At 41.9% G+C, this 22,500-nt stretch overlaps 2 protein-coding genes and 1 long non-coding RNA gene across 3 annotated transcripts in view; all 3 read right to left on the bottom strand.

The window, feature by feature from the left end:
* The window catches only part of LOC138029182 (uncharacterized), a 377,995-nt gene that overhangs the window by 101,413 nt on the left and 254,082 nt on the right, over window positions 1–22,500 (bottom strand). The window lies entirely within an intron of this gene.
* LOC138029455 (NLR family CARD domain-containing protein 4-like) overlaps window positions 4,031–22,500 on the bottom strand; it is a 281,844-nt gene continuing 263,374 nt past the window's right edge. The window contains exon 7 of the mRNA XM_068877185.1: window positions 4,031–5,517. Within this exon, the coding sequence (XP_068733286.1) occupies window positions 4,031–5,517 (1,487 nt within the window). The remainder of the gene's footprint in view (window positions 5,518–22,500) is intronic.
* On the bottom strand, window positions 6,670–11,490 carry LOC138029458 (uncharacterized). The gene is made up of 3 exons (XM_068877186.1): window positions 11,130–11,490; window positions 8,685–10,675; window positions 6,670–8,158 (listed from the first exon to the last, which is right to left on the bottom strand). Exons 1-3 carry the CDS (start codon window positions 11,488–11,490, stop codon window positions 7,094–7,096), a joined length of 3,417 nt encoding a protein of 1,138 aa, XP_068733287.1. The 3' UTR covers window positions 6,670–7,093.

Below are 22,500 nucleotides of genomic sequence, written 5' to 3'. Positions count from 1 at the left end.
TGTGACGGTCAGTTATGCCTTGTGACGGTGAGTTACGCCTTGTAACGGTCAGTGGGGAATTTAAGATCTGCAACGGCGACGGTCGACGAAAACGTCACCTCAAAATATAACTTTCCTTTATCATAAGTCTTTCGCGATTATTCAGTCTCTTTGACGTCCTACAATGTGGGCGAAGTATCCTGAAAATAAATTGGTACGAGCGTTTTCAGAGTTCAAATAGAGAATGAAAGATTCTCTGTTGTATGCTCACGTTGTCGTCAAAACGTCGTCCTTATGCAGAGGACCGCTAAGATACTTGGTAAAATTCGTGCTGCACGTGCAGCACGATTATTTATGCTCTTTTAACCAATGATATTATTGCTTTGTGGCATTGTCGTAGTCGTAGCCGTCGTCTTTCTTAAATTCCCTAGTTACGACTTGTGACGGTGAGTTACGCCTTGTGATAGTCACTTAGCCTTGTGACGGTGAGTTACGCCTTGTGGCGGTGAGATACACCTTGGGACGGTCAGTTACACGTTGTGACGGTCAGTTACACCTTGTGATGGTTAGTTACGCCTTGTAATGGTCATTTACGCCTTGTGACGGTCATTTACGCCTTGTGACGGTGAGTTACGCCTTGTGATGGTGAGTTACGCCTTGTGACGGTGAGTTACGCCTTGTGATGGTGAATTACCCCGTCTTTCGCTGAGTTATGGATTGTGAGGGTGAGTTACGCCTTGTGACAGTGAGTTAAGCCTTGTGATGTTGAATTACGCCTTGTGATGGTCAGTTACGCCCTGTGACGGCGAGTTACACATTGTGAAGGTGCGGCGTTATGGCTTGCGACCGTGAGTTATGCCTTGTGAAGGCACGTTGAGCCTTGTGAGGATTTGTTACATATCGTGACGTTTCATCACTTTGTGTAACCGTTGATATAAGCGCTGCTTGAAGGCAGTAAAGGGCACACAAACCCACAATAAATGACTTAACTGTATTTCAAGACTGCCCCGCGAGTTTACTCAATCGACTAACGCGCATGCGCTGAGCCTCACGGATTAATGGTCTCTCGCGGGCTCACTGACCAAGAATAAGCAACAGTAACGTGCCTTAGTTTTGTGTAACAACTAATTATTTTTCTTAACATTTTATTAAATGATGTGATCCTGTGTTTTAAGTTTCGTTAAATCTTTAGGCACGATGGTTATGATAGGAAAAAGTTCTATCTCATGGTCTCATCACTCTTATGCATGAACAGCGCATGCAAATTTATATTTTAAAGCGCCATTTTCTTCACATTGCCGTCATGCTCGCTGTATTCGTCTGTTCAATTTGCTACACCTTGCTAAACTTTCCAGAATCAAGACATGGATACGAGACTTTCCTGGCTGGTGTTATAGCTTTGCCTTGTTTTCTTTGTGTCACAATTCTTAAAGGACCCTAGTCACCCACTTTACATTGCGCGCCCAGAACTCTTCAGTTGCCATTTTCGATGCAACCGAAAATTCGGAATTCTGTGACTGTTAAAGTAATCTGTTTCCATCGAACATCAAATGGGCCATATAATTCTGTTTTTTATATGGAATTATAAGGTATCTTTATTAGAATTTCATTTTATATGATTATTTATGGATGAGTTGCTCTCCGCAACATGTCACTGAGTGGAAATGGATGTCGGATCGATGATTTTTGATCAATTAATGTCAAGTGTGTCTTCCGCTCAAGCTGACAGCACTGAACACAGCGGCGAACATTTGAATACTAATCCCTGTCACAATCCGTAAAAGGCTTTATCTTTACGTTGGTCGCTTCATTTTTTCACGGATAATAAAGCTGCGTATTGTGGAACTGAGCAAGCTTGGGTGGGACATATTTTAAAAGTAAAAAACTGTAGAGGTCAGCTTGTGTTTAATTTACAAGAGAAAGAACTTTTTGTTGGATTCAACACCAGTTTCAAGATGTGGTAAACTTAAAAACGAAGAAATTCTACGAACTTAAAATAACAGCATTATACCTTATGCTTCAAGTGTGTATTGCATGCGCGACATATGAACCCATCTTTCGTTTACTTTTTGCAGAGACTCAGTAGTGCTTATCATTACTTACAAGGGGCCGCGCAAGCAACGAATTAAACTAAATGAAACTATCTCGCCTTGTTTTCATTGCCAACTGCTTGGGTGTCAAAGAAACATAGGTGAGCCAATAAAAATATCTCGCATTTTCTCACGACTATTTTGGGTTTGGTCAAGTTCCAAGAGTAATCCATCACCAAAACTCCCGTATGTCAACAAAAACATGGGCGTGGCTGACTAGGGTCCTTTAAATGGGACTCCGATAATTTTAACACAAATGGCTCTTCATCCTAATGAAAAATGAAACAACATGAAAAACCCGCCTCGTCCAGGTGTGTAGAGAGTCCTGAGAAGGACTGCTGTTGGAGACCAAAGATTTGACGAACTGGGCGGAAGTCATTTTCAAACTGATGCAATGCGTTGGTGGGTATACGCGTGTGTGTGTAAGTCACAACCAGTTTAAACGGGGAGCAGAGTAAAAGTGATAAGCGATCGTGTGACTCCCAAGAAACAACCAAGAAACTAAAAACAACGAGGCCAGAAACTTTAATGCAGTGTGGCCTCGCAACAATGGATTAGCACTGTGCTTATTTCCATACGTACGTTTTCCATCCACTTGAGACTTTCGTTTGAACTTCCTTGAATGCATACAAAACCGAATGTTACAAAGTATACTTCATGTAATAAGGCATATTTCATTTCAATTAAAACCGTTTGCTGTACAATTGTTAAAAGGATCTTCAATAAAAATTCAAACTCTTTGAGAACAAAACGTTTTGTTCTAAGTATTTTGATATCATTTATATGTGAATGCTATATCATAATGCCAATACAATAAAGAAAGAATCTTAACCCCGCAAGATTTAAATTTGGGTACATTAATATATCGTTAAAGGATGCTAGTAATTCTAATAAAAAGTTGCAACAATTTTTTCGGGCTCTGATTTTTGGTCCACTGACTAACTCCAAGGGAGGATTAATTTCAAAATGTTTTGACACTGGCCAATACGATTAGTATAAAATACGTTCAACCAGGCCAAAGGGCTCTGTCAGTTGTTTTGCTTTAGCCAGTGCAGCAGCACCTGACACACCGATTCCATTGCAAGACAAAAGCAACTTTGACAGCGTTGAATTGATTTCCACTGCTTTAGCCAGTGCAGCAGCACCTGAGTCACCGATTTTATTGAAATTCAAATCCAACTCTGTCAGCGTTGAATTGATTTCCACTGCTTTAGCCAGTGCAGCAGTACCTGAGTCACGGATTTCATTGCCAGACAAATTTAACTGTGTCAGCGTTGAATTGATTTCCACTGCTTTAGCCAGTGCAGCAGCACCTGAGTCACAAATTTTACTGCTAGACAAATTCAACTTTGTCAGCGTTGAATTGATTTGCACTGCTTTAGCCAGTGCAGCAGCACCTGAGTCACTGATTCCATTGCGAACCAAATACAAGTCTGTCAGCGTTGAATTGATATCTACTGCTTTAGCCAGTGCAGCAGCACCTGAGTCACTGATTCCATTGCGAACCAAATACAACTCTGTCAGCGTTGAATTGATTTAAACTGCTTTAGGCAGTGAAGCAGCACCTGAGTCACTGATTCCATTGCGAACCAAATACAACTCTGTCAGCGTTGAATTGATTTCCACTGCTTTAGCCAGTGCAGCAGCACCTGAGTCACCGATTCCATTGTCAGACAAATGTAACTTTGTCAGCGTTGAATTGATTTCCACTGCTTTAGCCAGTGCAGCAGCACCTGAGTCACCGATTTCATTGATAGACACATCCAACTCTGTCAGCGTTGAATTGATTTCCACTGCTTTAGCCAGTGCAGCAGCACCTGAGTCACCGATTTCGTTGTCACCCAAACCCAACTCTGTCAGCGTTGAATTGATTTCCACTGCTTTAGCCAGTGCAGCAGCACCTGAGTCACCGATTTCATTCAAACGCAAATCCAACTCTGTCACCGTTGGGTTTGTTGCCATTACGTGAGCCAGTATAGCAGTGCCACTGCCACGTATCGCGTGTGGCCTCGAAATACGCTGAATTTCAAGAAGCGAACCAATTCTTTTCCAAAGGTACCCTGTTCGTTTTCACTCTCCTTAATACAATTCAATGCAGTGCATAGATAGTTATCACTTTTTGTCCCTTCAATTAATTGGTTAATTTGTCTTGCTATACTTGCCATAAGTGCCATGGCTTTTGCCTCGCACCGTCGAGCCAAGATACCACAGGTAAACATGAGCACCTGGTGAAACTCCTTAAAATATCTTGTGTCAGCAAGTAAGCCATCAGGATAACTTTCCTCGTCGACAAGCTGGCAACTGAGGTAAAGTGCAGCAAAGAACTCCTGAAAGCTCTTGTGTAGAAACCCATAGCAGCAGCTCTGTCTTCGTTTGCTGCGTCCAGCCTGAGCCGACAGAAATCCCAATTCAGGTATTAAGTTGCCAGTACCATTTCGGAATGCACTGTCGTCGAAATACATCTCATCATTGAGCAAGCCATTCCACGCTATAGAACCAAGATGCTTTAATTCAGCGTGGTATAATTGTGTTAGGTCTTCGTCGGTTTTTGGTAGTTCTTTCTTTTTCCTATACCTTCTCAGCACACAATGCACTATATCGTGGTAAAGCAGAGTTCCACCTTTGGGCAAGTCTCCTTGGAAGTCTTCGCAAAGGAGGCAAAGAAGGGCTGTATTTAATGGATTTGCAGTTAGTTCGCTAAGGCTTTCGTCTGTGTCCAGCTTGTCCAAGAGCTTTTTCGCCAGATGGTCCTTGGTTTTGAAATATCTTCGGATAAAACCTTCAGCAGCGTCTTCAGTAAATCCTTCGACCTCTAGCAGGGTGTGACAGCATTTCCGTACTTTTATCCCAGCTTCGTGGCGAGCTGTAACCACTAAGTAACAGTTTGGAAGCATTCTCCCTTTAATGATTTCTTTATACAAGGGTAAATAATCGCTTGGCAACTCATCCAATCCATCAAGTACCAGCAAAACCTTTGACTGATGGTCCCGAACGAAGGTAAAGAACTTCTCTCTTTCTTCTTTCTTTATGTCTTTCGGTAAAAGCTGGTCATCAATAGCCTCCCATAAGTCAGAGGTAATGTCTCTGCATTTCAACAACAGCAACACTTGGAAATCAGGAAACGAATCTTCAGCTTTACAGTTCTTGGCCCAGTCGTAAGCAACCTTGTTACAATAGGTTGTCTTTCCCATGCCTGGTTGTCCTTCAATCAAAACTCTTTTGGGTTGTGAATGTTCCTCGTGTGGTTTGAAGATTTCCAACATGTTCACAATGGAGTCAGTCTTTACCCCTCGTTCTTTTTTCCTGCTGACCATTTTAAGCCGGGTAAAAATGTTGTCAAGATGGAATCCAAACTCTTCGCACCACGGGAATGGTGAAAGCCATCCTTCACGATCTTTGTACAGTTGTCGAATAACGTCGATAAAGTCAGCCACCGACCCAAAAGCATCTGAAAGAGAGAAACGCATTACTTCAAAATAAAAACGCCGTTGTTCTCCCAGCATTGAATACTTGACAATGATACTTACGCCTTAGTTCTATTATAAGGTCGACTGTACTTATAACTGATTGTCAAATATGTGATAATCATATATAAATTGAACTTCGGGTTGTGACGGCTCTAAGTGCTTTTGGATGCCTTCAATAACCGCAGGACCACCTGGACCCATCACATAGAACATGTTAGTTGTTTCTTATTATTGTTACTTCACAAGAAGGAGCCCTGAGAAAGCAATCGATGAGTGTATACTGAAGAAATACAGTTGCTTTGCGGAGATAAAACGGCGCTGCGTTATTTGATATTTTCCAACTCGTGAATGGCTTTAGCCATATCTCCGCTCGTATTTTGGGTCTTATGAAAAGTGATTGCCTCTCTTTTGAACGTCAGCCGGTTGTGGTTAGTTTTTATTTTTATTTTTTTCAAACACGCGACGATTTAGGCCAATTGTAAGTACGAAACAGTTCACAGCAGATTAACTTAATTCAGTTGACAAAAACACATCACCAGTGCACGAGTCACTGGCTAGTTTTGAATTGTGCAGCAACAAAAGAACACAGTCGAGGTTCAGGGGAATAATTTGCAAAATGTAAAATATTCCCCTGAACCTCGACTTTGGTCTTTTGTTGCAGCACAATTCAGCGCAGGCTTTTAAACAACTTTGATTTCCTATATTAGTGGACTGGTATAGTGATTGCGAAAAAATACGGGTTTCTTTGTAATTTACTAGTACAACGGTCGGCAGGCGTGATGTAATGGTGGCTCCATAATGTACTCTGGCTGCAGCGTTCTGTACTCGTTGAAGTGTACTTATATGATATTTGGGAAGGCTGTAAAGTACGCTATTACAATAATGGAGTCTGGACGTAACGAAAGCATGAGCTCTTATTTTAAGGCAATCCTGTGAAAGGTATTTAGAAATTCTACGGATATTGTGACTATGGTAAAAAGCGGTCTTGCAAACTTGATTTCTGTGAGAATCCATACTAATCGAATTGTCAAATATCGATCCCAAATTCCTTACGGTAACCGACGGATCAATCGTGTGATCACCTACATGAAGTACTGATGGACTTAATTTATCTAACTGCTGACGAGTTCCATTCTGCACTATACTAGGCATATTACGACCAAATAGCACAAGGCACAACAGAATACATGGAGCAAACTGGATACGGTCTGCGTGCGTACGAACGACCATTCTCCAAACTTTATTAGGAGTAAATATATTGACAATGTAATTCGCAAGACACGAAGGATAGGAGCCAAGGCTCACATTGCTCCCTAAAGGCTGCGTAATCATAAAGTAACGTAAATTGAATAAACACGAAAAAGCATGCATGGAATACGGCAAATAAATGACGAATGAGCACGGAGGCCAGAAAAAACCTACAAAAACCCCAACACGAGGAAAAAACTGGAAATCTGGATAGGAACCAAGGCTCATTCGCCAGCCTTTCCTACGAGGCCTCACAACAAAATACAATGCCTATCCGACGCAATGCAAACAATGCAAAATCAAACGAATCTACAAGCCCATTATTTTGGTCACATTTAACAAGTCTTCAGCTACATGCTTGACGTATCGCTTCTTTGTTTTAGGACATTTCCAACCAGTATGCTTGTCTAAAAGTGTCTCATTGATAGCTCTACAGGCAGGATGTGAAGCTGCCCCTGATTTGATACTATGCGTCCCGAAAATGGAAATATCGTCAACAAAAGGACCAACAAGCTTCTTAAATTCCAGCAAGATCGTAGAATAAGAAATACCGATGCTTCCATGAAAACGCTCGCCTGACTTAGACTTAACAATACGCCTAATCAAAGGAAAATGAGGATTCTTAGGCTCTGGTAAAAAACTAACCAACCTCTCAGTGACTGCTACAGGACAAGTTAAATTTCCCGATCTAGCTATGACCGAGGTATGACCCTCTCTGATCTGATCATTCTTTCGTTTCGGCACAAAAATAGACATTCGATCCGTAAATAAAGTAATATCTCCGAGTTTCATGGATAATAACTCGTCAATCCGGAAAAAACCGGCGAAACCAACCAGTAATATAAATAAAAAGCGAATATGGGCCAAAGACTCGCTAGAGCTATAATGCTCGGTAATAACTTGCAACAAGTCAATGGGAAGCGGTTCTTTCGGTTTGATTGGTCTACCCAGCTTCCTTCTGGCACCTTCAAGCGACGATTGAACCAAAGGGTGGTCAGTAGGACAGCATTCAATGCCCGCCAGCTTGTGAGCCCAACGTATACTGTAGAACAGACCTTCGATTGACGAGATTCCCGTTCCTTTCCGGAGGGCCGCATGGCACAGCTCCGTGATAAACAGGGAGATGTGAAGAGGCTTGGCTGGGATGACTGGAACGCCTATCTTGGAGGATGCCCACCTTCGCCATCTGGACCAGCCGTTATTGTATTTACAGAGGGTGGAAGTCGCCTTGGATTCTAACTGAAGATCGAGAAGATCCGGTACCAAAGACTGAAGAGAGGGATCTGTAAGGGACGGTACTTCTCGCCATGAGCCGACCTGCAAAACATCTGAAGCACAGAAAACGCAGTCAACGCAACAAGACCATGTCTGGCAATGGTATAATTATAGTTTTTCTGTAATATTAATGCCTAAGAATTAGAATTAGGGGGACAAATAGAACTCGTAAACTCCAAAATGACGAAAGGGATGAGAACGAATAAAGCGGCCAAAAAGCCGAAACACGAATAAATTCTGGTATAGGAGCATACATGCAAAAATTCAAAGGAACTCAAAAATGGAGCCATCACTCGGGCTCTAACTAGGCAAGCGTGCATAAAAAACTCCCAAAACGAGACGAAAGGTATGAAAAATAGAGCAATCCACCGACCAAAATGGTGACAAGACCATAAATAGGGAAAACGTGCGCTAAAAAGGCACCAAACATGACTCAGGCACAATACGCCATGTCTCCTAAATGGAGCAATCAATCAATTTACACACCCAAATGGTGAAAAGGCCAAAAATAGGCAAAAGTGCACTAAAAGGCACCATACATAAAAATCATAAGTCGAATGCTCCTAAACGGAACAAAAACTCAAACTACACACCTAAATGGTGACAAGCCATAAATAGGCTATACAAATTGAAGACGCAAGGCCAACATCCTGAACGAAGGACATGAACTGAATGCGGAATCCTTAGACTTGTAAATTTCCATTTGTCCCGGACCCTCAATGAGCAGATTGTCAATCCGAGGGAGAACAAAAACATCTTTAACAAAGCTCTTAAATCTAGAAGGAGTGGAATGCAAAAAAGGCCAGAAGGACGCTGATGGCCATTCAGGTATAACCAGGGTCCCAAACCCGTTACAAGCTTCAAGCTTTCTGACAGAGCGCACTATCAAAGAGACTGGAGGGCAAATCCAATTGATCTCACAACTCCAATCTTGGGCAAACGCGTCTACTCCGCAACTGCCAGGCGAAGCAAATTTGGAGTTAAACCTGGGAAGTTGGGCATTATAGTAAGAAGCAAACCGGTCGACGGTATGAGGGCCCCACTTAACATCAATATCTTGAAAAACTGCTGGATTCAAAGACCAATCGTCCTTGTCGACAAACCTGCTCAGAAGGTCGGCTCTCTCATTAACAGAACGAGGAATCCACTGCGCGTCGAGAACAATGCGCTTGGCTAAGCAAAGCTGAAAAATGTCGATTGCTAACGCTTGAAGATGTGGTTTGCGACTGCCAACTAAAACAATTCTGGCGGCATTATCATTGTCCGTAAAGACTTTCACTTTCGTGCTCTCCAACTCCTTGGCATAGGATGCTAACACGTAGTATATTGCCTTAAGCTCCCGATACGTAGAACTTTGGCCCTTGTCATCGGCAAGCCACATGCCGCTGACAGAAGAAACGCTAAGATTGGAAGAAAACCCACCGAATGCGACATCACTTGCATCGGTAAATATCACGACGGACGAAGTAGGAGGTGGCCTAATCGAATAGCCATTGAAACAGTCAATGTTCAAATACCAAAACTTCAATTCTACCATCAAACTAGATGAAATAGGCAATATAGAATCCCAAGCTGATCTGGAATCAATGGCAGCGTACATTTGCCTAGTGAGTAATCGAGCAATCGGCCCAACCGCAAGGTAGATAGAATTTACCGATCCCGCAATCTTGGCTAAATTCCGGAACGTTACGAAGCCGTCTTGAATAGCAGAGTCTAATATTGCTTTGAGCTTCGCTACTTTCTTTTCTGGAACTCGGAACTGCATTAAAATCGTGTTAATTACGAAACCTAGCCACTCGCCAATTTGTCTGGGCGACCAGCACGACTTATCTTCATTAACGACAAATCCGCAAGAACCGAGATCTTTACGCTGAATAATACTCGCTGCTTGAGCGGAACAATTATCGGGGAGACTGCCTAAACCATCGTCTAGGTAGACAAAACTGACGTGACCCATCGAACGCCAACGCCTTACAAGAGGCCGCAGCAATTTCGTGAAGCAAAAACAAGCACTGCTAAGCCCAAAAGGAAGCACTTGAAAAGTAAAATATCTGAGAACACCATTGAAATTCCAAGCAAAACCCAAATAGTTTTGATGGTCCGGATGAATCCTGACATGATGGTAGCCCGACTTGAGGTCCCAGGTAAAAAACCAGTCACCCTCATCCAAAACCTCAGACAGAGATCGCAAATCTTCATACTTGAATTTGGGCAAAACTAGACATTGATTAATATGCCTCAAATCTATCACCAAACGAAGCTTTTTGCCTTCGACAACAGAGAGTGGGTTCACGCAAAAAGGCGAGGCGCTGTGCTCCTGAATACAGCAGTTAGCTAGTAACTCCAATATAGCTCGCTGCACAAAATGCGGGCGATCGAGCGAAGATTTGTTGTTTACAAGAAAACAAGGCGACGGGTATTGACCAAAAGGTAATCTATAACCTTCCCGAATGATACTTAAAACAAAGTCCGGGGCCTGCAAACACGTTTCCCAGAAATATGCTGATTTCTCCAGTCTCCCCGCTACACTCGAACAGGTGGTCTCCGCAACAAATTCGCCTGCCGCACGCTTATTAAACGAAGGAAATAAATTGGAATCCTCATCAACCACGTCAGCTAGTCAATCACGCCCGCCTCTATCCACGTTTCGTCTACAGGAGGCGCTGAGGTGCCCAAACTCCCCGCACTGTAAATTTTATCGTACAAAATAAATAAATAAATAAATATAATATAATAATAATAATAATAACGAATAAATAACAATAATAAAAGTAAAAATAAATATAAACAAAATTAAAATACATTTCCACTCCAAAACCGGCTGAGAGCATGAAAAAATTAGTCTACTGGACTGAAGTCGTTCGCAGTACAGACCGAAGTGAAACGAATCGAATATGCTAACCGATATATACTAAATGCAAATGACTTGCAAGTAACTTGACAATGGAAAGGACAATAAATAGCATTCCAATCGTAACGTGCAGAAAGCAATTATTTGCTTTACTGCGTACCGCAAATAATTTCCCAATAACTAAAAATTCAGTTTTATCATCATTGAGCAACAGCCGACCTTCAATAAGCCAGCTCCTTATATCTTTAATGCAATCCTCCATTGCGCGAATGGCCTCATCCTGGGCGTTAACATCATCAAGCTTGAAACTAACGTATATCTTGGTATCATCAGCGTAACAATGAGCCACTGGGAGATGACGTTCGATAACCTTGAACAGCGTAGAAGTATACGTCAATAGTTGAGGACCTAAACGGGACCCCTGAGGTACACCACAGTTAAGATGGCGTTGATTAGACAGAGAACCATAAATACAGACTTGTTGGCATCGATCAGAAAGATATGAACGAAACCACTCGAGCGTAACGCCGCGCATCGCAATGACCTTGCCAAATCTCTCCAACAGAATGTCGTGATTCATCACTTTCAGCAAGGCTGTTTCCGTACTGTGGTGTTGGGCGGTACGATGGCTGGAGCTCAGGATATAATGAGTTCATAGTCATGTGACTATGCGTTTGTTGGAAAACAGCCTTCTCTGTAAGCTTAGAAATATACTGCAAATTACTTACAGGGTGGTAGTTCTTCAGCAATAATTCAAGTCCAAGTTTTTTGAGTAACAGAAAGACTAACGCACATTTCCATTGAACAGCAAATTCACCTGTCTGTAGTGATAAGTTTATAATACTAGTTATTACTGGTAACAAAACGTCACTGCAGCCGAAAACAAGTGTTAATAATAATAATAATCCATTTATATAGCGCCTTTTCTACAAGATTCAAAGGCGCTGTTTACAAGAATTAGATAAAAATAAAAATAAAAATAAGCACAAGAAATTGACATCAAAACTAGACGCTAGCAATTAAAAAATTAAAAACATCACGATTCATAACCTCGCTTAAAAAGAAATGTTTTAAGTTTGCGTTTGAAATCATCAATTGAGTTTGCAGATTTAATATCCTCAGGTAAGTTATTCCAAAGTTCCAGAGCAGCAAAAGAGAAAGCTCGTTTACCATACGAGTTAAGATTAAAATAGGGTTTAACTAATAAATTTATATTAGAGGATCTAAGATTGCGGCTGGGTGTATACAATTGAAGGAGTTCTTGTATATAGATTGGATCTCGATCATGTAGTACTTTATAAGTAATTAACATTATTTTAAATTCAATACGAAAGGAGACAGGGAGCCAGTGAAGATCCCTCAGGACTGGAGTAATATGGCAGAATCTTGGACACTGGTTGACAAGGCGAGCGGCAGAATTTTGAACATGTTGAAGCTTCCGAATAAGATACGATGGCAGGCCGTACAATAAAGAATTACAATAATCAAGTTTAGAAACTACGAAGGCATGGATAATAATTTTTGCAGCGTCATAAGTAAGATATTTGCATATGAAACCAATATTACGAAGATGGAAAAAGGACAATTGACAGACTGCATTAACATGAGGTACCATACAAAGGGACTGATCAAAGATGACTCCAATATTGCGTGCACTGGAAGGGCAGCATACAGTCTCATCACATATATTAACAGAAGATAGTGGTGGCCGAGGTCGATAGGAAGAAGATATTACAAGAACTTCGGACTGGTCTTTATTTAGGTTTAGCTTGTTGGAAATCATCCATGCGTCCATGTCCCAAACACAGTTTACCAATTTGGCGTTACTCGGATTCATATCAGGAAGAGACGACGTCCTAAACGTAATATATAGCTGAGTGTCATCAGCATAAAAGTGATAGAAAAATTTGATGACGTCGTGCAATCTCGCCAAGAGGGGATGTGTACATTGAATATAACAACGGGCCCAGAACGGATCCCTGCGGTACACCAAACTCGAGAACATGAGAGGCAGACCACGCACCATTAACCTGCACAAACTGTGTACAATCAGAAAGATATGATCGAAACCATTCCAATACAGTTCCAGTAATTCCAAAGCGATTGGACAGTCGCGAGAGGAGGATACGATGATCAACAGTATCAAATGCAGCCGAAAGATCAAGTAGTACTAGGATAACTGAATTATGTTGATCTATTGCCATGGCTATGTCATTGTGGACTCTAATAAGAGCCGTCTCTGTACTATGGTTCCTCTTATAGGCTGATTGATATGTTTCACCAAGGTCACTAATATCTAAGTGTTGAATCAGCTGTTTAGCAACACATTTTTCAATAGTTTTGGATACGAAACGAAGATTAGAAATAGGCCTATAGTTCTTGAAGTCGTTCGAATCCAGAGAGGGCTTTTTGAGCAATGGCTTAAGTATAGCTTGTTTAAGTATTCCAGGCATCCGACCAGTTTCCAAGGAAAGATTAACAATCTTATGTATTACTGGGAGAATTGAAGGAAACAGACATTTAAGTACATGACCAGGAACAGGATCTAAATCACAGGACTTGGGAGTAGTTGAGCCGATGATACTCAAGAGTTCATCCGGTGGAACAGTCGAAAACATGTTCAGTTGACAGCCAGTAGTACTGTTATCTACAGTAGTATCCAAAGGTGGGACTCGATCAAGGTCACCACGGATTCTTCTGATCTTGTCACCAAAGAATAGAACAAAATCATTAGCCAAAGAAGACGAGGAATCATGCCTTGGGTACTCCACCTCATGACGTCGATGCAGTAGTTTACTAAAAACTGCAAAAAGCGATCTCATGTTAGCCCGATTCTCAGGATAGGATCGGATAGCATAGGATCCAGTAAACATGATTTTTTGGGTGTGGTCTCAATGAGTTTTCGTACATCAGATAGACTGAGTATATTAAACTTCTCAAGAGACGGTACATCACGAACGCGCTCGTTGGCAATGCAGAGAAGAGGGGTACACACCATGTTGTCGAGTTTGGTCTGTATAGCGTCAATCTCCTGAATCAAGAAGTCAAAAAATTTGTTAGCAAGAGCAATCTTATCATCAAATTGAGGGTACTCCACCACGTTCTCTCTCCCAAGCAGTTTTATTAGCAAACACAGGTTTCTCCAGGAGTAGACTGCAATGGATATAGCTCGATGATCTGAAATAGCAGGATCACAAACCCTTATATTTTGTACAAGAGAGTCATCACATCTAGTGATAACAAGGTCATGGGTGTGGCCCTCCTTGTGTGTAATACCTCTAACATGCTATTTAAGATCAAAAGTTCCAAGGATATAGTCATTTGGATCATCAACATGAAAGTTGACATCACCAATGAACATTATAGGGCCTGGGTGATCAGCTAGGGTGGTCTCCAGTAGCCGGGAGAAGTGTTCGTAAAACAGCGCATAAGTTGACTCAGGTGGCCGATAGATGACAAACACACGTAAATTAACACTACTTCAAAACCGCACGTCCATGAGTGTAAAAGTCTTACGTGTTTCACAGATGATACTGTTAATCTGAAGAGTACCTCTGAATTGTACACCAACAGTCTCACTCCTCCCACACCTCTAGGATTGTGAAGGAATCTCTATCCAGTAGCACACAGGATACCCATATTCACTACATTGTAGTAATCATCATGAAACCATGTTTCACCTAGTGCCAAAACATCAATATCATGATCAACAGTGAACAATTTAATCACCATTGCTTTATTATACCAGCGGATGTAACTTTGAAATAAGAAAGGCAAAAACAGATCACGCTCTTTATTCCAGAACTATTGTTGACGCGACAGACCGAAACAAGCAAACGCGAATGATTGTTTTGTGTAATGTGTTCCCTATTACACAATCTAACTGGGATGGAATGGAAAGAATTTCTCGATTTTTTATCGTTGACGCAATTGGAACAAACATTATTGACGGCTGACAAATCAATCCCACAGGCTGTCGGTCTCTGGACATGATGATAAATTGTAGATCTTACTGGAACCTCCTGCGCGTCAGTAGAATCAGGCCCAGGTTGTGGATGGACATTGCCACTGAGCTAGATAGAAAGAGCCATGAAGCTGCAAGTCGCATGTGAGTTAGAATAGTTATAAATGGGACCATTTGACCTCCTACTTTTTGAACAATGGCCTAGGCCTTTTTCCCCTCAGGATGCAAAGGTGTTGAGCACCGCTGTTGGTATGCCAATAGCGGGCAGTGGCAAGGGCCAATAAGGTGACTACCTTCAGTGTCAATTCCTTCAGTTTACGTGATGAATAAAGCGAGATGGATTTCAGGTAAACCGTGACCCCAACGCCAGCATTCCAGGTCGTGCAGTGTTTAGATTGAGGAGGCCTTCCAATGCAAACTCCCTTCATAAACCCTGACAGGAAGTGATGCATTGCAATCGTGCGACCAGTGACTAATTCAATAGAGGCAGACAATGCAGACAAGGAGGTGTCAAGTGTGCCGTACGTTTTGCTGTCAACGTAAACCCAGTAGGAAAAATTCAGGTAATCCTCTACAGGGGCATAACACACATCCGGTGATTTCAGACTGCAACAGCTACACAATGCACACCTAGCTGGATTGCACTGTTTCTCTGTGCCTGTAGGATTGGCTGATAACGTCCGTAGACCAAGGTGAGATTTCTTGACCGTTGAACTGTTCCCTGATACAGTCCAGGAGTTTAACTGGAGTTGATCTCGTAGTGGAAGTAATCGATTTTTGAGTAAGCCGCGCAAAAACGGCAGGATGGACTCAACTCAATTCTGTCGTTGAAATGACGCAAACTCAAGTCCACTCTACTATTATTCAGGCCTGGTATGTGCACTGCAGAGAGTAGGATGTCCTTGAAATACAGCAGTGCTTTATCTCTCGAGCCAAATTGTTAACAGTCCGACCTCAGATTGGATTAAAACACACTGATCCGAGGAAAGAATGCGTTGCGTTGGAGCATATTTTACAGCGGGGTTGTCTCTTATCCGAGACGATAACCCTTTATGGTCAGTAAAATCCGGGGATCAGATGTGATCTTGGACAATTCATCAACTTTGAAGGCTAAATTGCCAGCTAGTGTATTATTAGTATTATTGTCAGTGGCACTTACAACGGCCACTTGTCTTTGTGAGAATCTTGTGTTTTGGTTTGGAATTTGCTCGTTTGACAAGCAGTACCGTGGACTGTACCACCCCTAGTTGCCCCAAGCAGCTGAGCTCAGGTATCTCTTGTATTAAAAATTATCCTTTGGCGTGTAGTCAACGCATCTGCATTTGTGCTTTTCGCCACTCTGTTCTGTGTCCTGTAATCGTTATAGCTATTTTGTTAGCTTTAGACATGTCGTCCAGATTCTTAGAAAGATCGTGGGCCAAGAGGAGCTCCGAAATTGAAGTCGACGATGCACATAAGGACTTGAAACCCTTGATCAACTCCGGTTTCAGACATTCCCAACTCTTCAATAACGCTTGGAAGCCAGCATCGCGATGACAGAGATGAGGTAGAACAGAGGACCCAGACCCAGAAGATCTGTGGGGTCTGATATTTCCTTCTTTGAAGGCGACAAGAACCTGAGCAGTCTTCTCAATGGACTTTTGGTTCCTGAAGCCCTAGGGGGGCAATTTGTTCCAAAGTGATGTATCCACGTGAGGATCAACATATATCATTTCGTAATTCTCAGGTGACTGCATTCTCTACTCTATCGGTTTTGAGGTAAATGACTTTTTCTATTCGCTTAGCTAGAAAACCTAGCACTTTTGGACGTTTCGTCTCACTCACATCACAAATGGACAGTGGGAAGTCACTCTCTTCAGAATTTCATTTGCATAACAATGCCTCTTTGAAACAAAGGTAAATTGAACAGGTGCAAGGAAGTATGCAAAATAAGGGAGAATGTGGATGGTGAAAGAGAACTGAACATTTAAGCCTCAGGAACAGTTAGGGTTAAGGGTATAGTTCAAGCTGGCTACTTGTTTAGCATCGATGTTTCGTTCTTTGTCGAAACACAACTTTGCCATTTGCGTCTTCTCTACTCATGGATGGTTCTGTTTCAGTGCAGATGTCCTGTGCAGCCATCCTTCATGGCTATCAAATTCGGATATACCTCACATGTTAAGCAAATTACCAACTGCTGATTTTATATGTGTATAGCGAAAATTTGGACAGATTCTTACAACCACTACAAAGTCTTTTAAATTTTGGTAAGCTAGAAAATGCTATTCAGTCCTGTGCTTGAAAGAGACTCCCATCCAACATTTAAATTTCAGACAACTCCTTACAGTGATTACAAGTATCAATAATACAGCTGTACCTTGTTCCTGATCACTGTGTGTGCTTGTTCCCGCTTCTGCCTGGTCAGGATCTATTGGAAAACAAACAACATAATCTCCTGTCAGGCTGAAACAATCCTAATCCAAAACATGTAAATTGCTCCTTGACAATGAATTGCGAATGATTTTCTCTTAGGTAGAAAGGTTACATCTCACACTTGTAAAGTGCGCTTGCTCATTTTTAAAACCCAAAGTCATGTTATTTAGATATCTTGCCCAATGCATTGGTTGGACTGAATCATAACAACCTTGAAAATTATCCGATTCTACTCAACCATGCACCATGATTGTCATCAAGATATCTTGCCTATAATGAAGCAGTAAACAGAAAAAAAAATACCAGAACGTTCACGTTTCTTTTTCTTTCCCCGGTATATTTGCAAAAGATTGTCCCGCACAACATCCTTTACTGACTTCTGACCTTGCCGTTTAGACATGTTCTATCACCACTGTACAAGGAAACAGAATTTCAGTGAGACAGGGGTCAGTGTTTTGCTCAGATGATGTACATGTAAAAAAATAAAACCAAGATTAATCAGCATCTCGACCATTCATCAGATTACCCCGTTCACCTATAGCTCAAGCTGGGAGGGCAATTTTAAAATGCTTTTTCTTTTTAATTGAGAACTATGGGATTAGGTGACGTGAGGTGGGAGAAGAGGTAAGAACCAGCCCAGTGCTCAGAAGTACCAGTGGCAGCAAGGTTCAGTGCATGCACTCTTCACACGAAGGGACTGACTGGAAAATCAGCTGTCATACTTACTTCCACTCCAAACGTACACTACAGGAAGGAAGGCAGGGTAGTCAAAGGCGTGAAAGAAACATACAGGCAATAGGAACGGGCGACATTGAGCAGATATCGCGATAGTTTTCAGTGAACGCACACAAGGTTTTGAGGTGGGCCATAAGTGAGCCATTGGGCTGGATTTTGATCTGGGCAAAATAAAGTAAAAGTAAAGTAAAGCAACCATACTTAACGTTGATAACTCGTAACAGTAATTCAACTGACAAACCTGAGGTCGACGGTGCGCTCATTTTACTCCCCCCTCGTCATCAGTGTTCGGTTTTACGGGTATTTAAAGTGACTAAAAGCTACGCAGAACTAAAAGAAGTCGAAACAAGGATGTGAGATCCGGGAATCGAACTGACAGGACCTCTTGCACCAAGGCCGCGCGCTAACCGACTGTGCCATCCTCGCTCCTTAGAAATGCAATTGAGTCACGAGGTTTTTGAAAAGCAGAGACATTCCAAGTTATATTTGGGACATCAGATCCAACTACACGTGCCACAGGGAGAACATTTTCAAAACAATGGCAATTAAAGGACAGGTTGGTCATGTTTATAGAAATTAAATTTACAGCTGCAGGCATGTAATACAAGACTGACGGACCAGTACTCTCAGAATTTATTAGCCAGCTAAATCTAGGGTTCAACACCTCTTCAGCCAAAGGCATACCCTGGGTATTTAACTCTTTATCTTCCCGGAGGTTGTGAAGTTGGTGTTGTGTGTCTCAGTGCTTGCACCCAGTTGGGAAATGATAGAAAGACTTGTAGCCAAGGACAGCAATGAAAAGTGAGGAATTTTCTCACAGAATTTAGCTTTCTAAAGTGTCTTTATACCTACATGTAACTCCTGGAAGGCTCAGATATGCCTCGTTAAGCCCTTTACACATGCATCTATGGCTGAATGAAGAAAGGATACTCAAAAAGCTTTATTCGGATGAAATACTAGGATTATCCTGGTTACGAACAGTCATAATCTTCATCCCATGCAGTGAAAATATCATTTTTATCTTTCACATGTGAGGACATGAGTGTCGTCATGGTAACTAACGTGATTATCCAATAAAACGGGAGCTTTCCCTTCATTGTAAGATACTCTTGTGCTGTAATACAGTTCTTCTCTACTACATAAACATTTTTTTGCATAATTTGGCATGATCAACTTTCATATCTTGTTTCATGTTACACAACTTAAGTGTTTTAGTTGACAGTGACAACTTTTTCACTGTTTCGAAAACGAACAAAACAAGTTGTTTTTAATCTGGACATTTCATCAATATCTATGTAATAAAAATAATATTACATGCCGGCCACTTGGGGATACGATATCTTGTCATACTGATAGTACCTCTCATGGGTGAGGACAGGGAACGAGTGAGAGATACTGAAGCAGTGGGCTCAAGGGCGACCGTTGAAGGGTCAAACTGTCACATGCCAACCAACTGTTGTGGCGAGAACTTAGCGTGCAGGAATTGATTTTACTGATTGATTAAAGACAGGTATCACAGAAACCAGCTGTGATTGACAATGATTTAATTGACGATAATCGAAGGTAAACTGAAATGCAATGCGGTGAATTAATAAGAGATGCTGCAATACAAAGACGAGAAAATCAAGAGTCAAGCAATAAATAGCATGCAATCCAATCATAGTTACATTTCCACTAAGTTTGTGTAAAACTCTACCAAATGCGACAAGGCAAACATGGAAAATTAAAATACACGATTAACAAACTAAACAATTTAAGTCATAGTTTGAGTAACCCTGCGATGGACTAGCATCCCATCCAGGGGGAAGTAGAAATATACCTCATCGCTTCATGCTGCGGAAATCGGGGATAAGCTCCGGCGTGTTGGGCCACTGGCTCGGAAGCACTTACCTTGAGTAACTTGAGATTGTAAGGTATAATTTAGCAATGCTCGTAGAAGTGCCAATGCCAGCACCTGACATGAAAAAGGGGATTAACATCATGCAATTAGAGAAATCTGTAGGTTTCGTTAAATACATTATACAAAAACCCAAAATAACGTTGACGAAGGGATAATAAAACGTTTTAACTATCTAAAAAACAACTGCTGTAACAAAACAGGGAGGGCATTGTCGCACACTATTTTTGAGCAGCTCTCAAATCGGAGAAAGGTAAACCAACACATCCGTTACAGCTTTTACTCTATAAATAACGAAAGTGAATCTGTCAATAATACAACTATGATCACAAAACTGAAAACCAAAGGGACCGGTCATTTATTAGAGGGGGGTGGAGTGGGGTGGGCTGGTGAATTTTTAATTTCCTATACATACTTCCCGTGGGCCTGTTCCTGCCACTGCATAATATAATGTGGCTCCCCTTTGAGTCTGCACATGAAATAAGATGACCCGCCCTCAACCACAGAAACAGTTTTAATACTTAAATTTGAAAGGGGCAGGGATGTCATCTCGGTTAGGGGTGTAAGGTTCGGATTTTGGTCTCATTTAATAATAATAATAATAGGGTGTTCTTGCCAAAATGCCATCATTTATAGCAGTGATGGTCTCATTTAGGATTGCGCACGAAGAAATATAAAAATATATATATATATAGATTTAGCCAAACCTAAAGGCGGAGCTCCCTAGTTATTTATTCTTACTGCCTTCAGGGTTAGTGAAAATAAAAGGTTTTTGAATTGTCGTCGTTTTGGTGTTTCCGGTTACTGCTATAACCGGTGTTTCCGGTTATCACTTTCTTTGCTTTCTTCTTGGTCGGTCAGCGGTCGCGGAACATGGCGGTCAGGTTTTACTTGGCTCCCGTAACTTTTCTTCTCTCTGCCGTTCTACTACGTTCTTGGCTGTTATATTGTTCTGGATTTGATAACGATCAAACCACACGTTCGCTGTTTGAGACAAATGTTACCAAACGGCCTCTTGAAATTGGTCTGGAAGCGTTTCATCGCACCTCAAGATCGACTCGCTCAAACGCCATTTTGGATCACTCAAAGTCATCCATCATTTTGATGCTCAAATTTCTTCTGTTACAATGCGGGGACATCCAGGTTAATCCTGGTCCACCTAAACATCCTTGCGGTCTCTGTAATAAGGCTGTGCGATCCAACCAGAAAGCCATTGAATGCGAGGAATGTCTTCGTTGGTTTCATATCAACTGTACTGCAATGTCCGCTCAATCTTACGACAATTTTGGTCGCGATTCTAATCTTGTCTGGATATGCAACTTCTGTGCCTTTCCAAACTTCTCTACAACTTTTCTTCTCGACAATTTGGATAGCTTTGCGAGTAATAACAGTTATCAGAGCCTCGAATCTGATAACTCTAGTACGAAATCAGCGCCAGACCCAAATTATTCTTCTCCTATGGGACCACCGCTGCACACCTCCAGTCCGATTGCTCGTTCTCCCAAGCAGAAGAGGAAGAAGCTGAAGGTCATCTCACTAAATTGTAACGGCATAAAGGGCCCGACTAAAAAAGCTGAATTTCAGGCACTCATCGATCTACATAAGCCTGACATCGTCCTGGGGTGCGAATCAAAACTGGATTCCACAATACCCACTTACTCGGTTTTCCCAAGTAAGTATGATTTTTTTAGGAAGGACAGAACTTTGCATGGTGGGGGAGTTTTTATTGCCGTTCGCAATGATATCATCGCAACCGAAGAAGTCTGCCTCGATATACGCGATTGCGAGATCATCACTGTCTCTATAAAATTCGCAAAAACCAAGACTCTTCTCTTCTCCAGTTACTATCGCCCACCATCTCCTGATACTAACGCGTTGGATCTATTGGACGATGTCCTGAGTGGGATTTATAGCTCTAACCCTCTGGTCGTTCTTGCTGGTGACTTCAATTGTGGGGGCATAGATTGGTCAACTCAAAACCTCACACCCCGTATTGCTCAAGCTTGCGACCAAGCTCTCTTGGATTTTTCAGACAAATACGGCTTAATTCAGCATGTTTCTGCGCCGACGCGCCCCGCCTCTGGTCGAACATTAGACCTTGTCTTCTCTTCCAATCCTGGTATCATCAAGGCCTGTCACGTTACTTGCGGCATTTCTGATCACGACGCCATATTATTTGAGGTTGATATTTCCCCGAAGTTTACGCCGAAACCCCCTCGGAAAATATATCAGTTTCACAAGGGCGACTTCGTCGGTCTAAAGTCAAGTTTATCTACCCTTGCTCCTGATTATCTATCTTCCCAGCCAGAGAGCAAAACTGTCGACGAAAATTGGTCCTACATCTCCCAAAAGATTTTAGAAGCCACCGACAACTTTATACCACATAAAATGTCTAAAGGAAAGCGTCACCTCCCTTGGGTCAGCACCTCTGTGAAACGCCTAATGAACAAACGCGACAGAGCGTATAAGAAGGCTCGGCATAGCGGCAAAGCCGTTCACTTTACCAAATACAAGCAACTTCGCAATATCACTACCAAGCACCTGCGTGTCGCGCATGACAAGTACGTCAGTGAAGTTATGGG

Source organism: Montipora capricornis, chromosome 13 (genome assembly GCF_036669925.1).
Source record: "Montipora capricornis isolate CH-2021 chromosome 13, ASM3666992v2, whole genome shotgun sequence".
NCBI lineage: Eukaryota > Metazoa > Cnidaria > Anthozoa > Scleractinia > Acroporidae > Montipora > Montipora capricornis.
The sequence above is the reverse complement of the archived record's forward strand: the minus strand, read 5'-3'. Positions and strand labels throughout refer to the sequence as shown.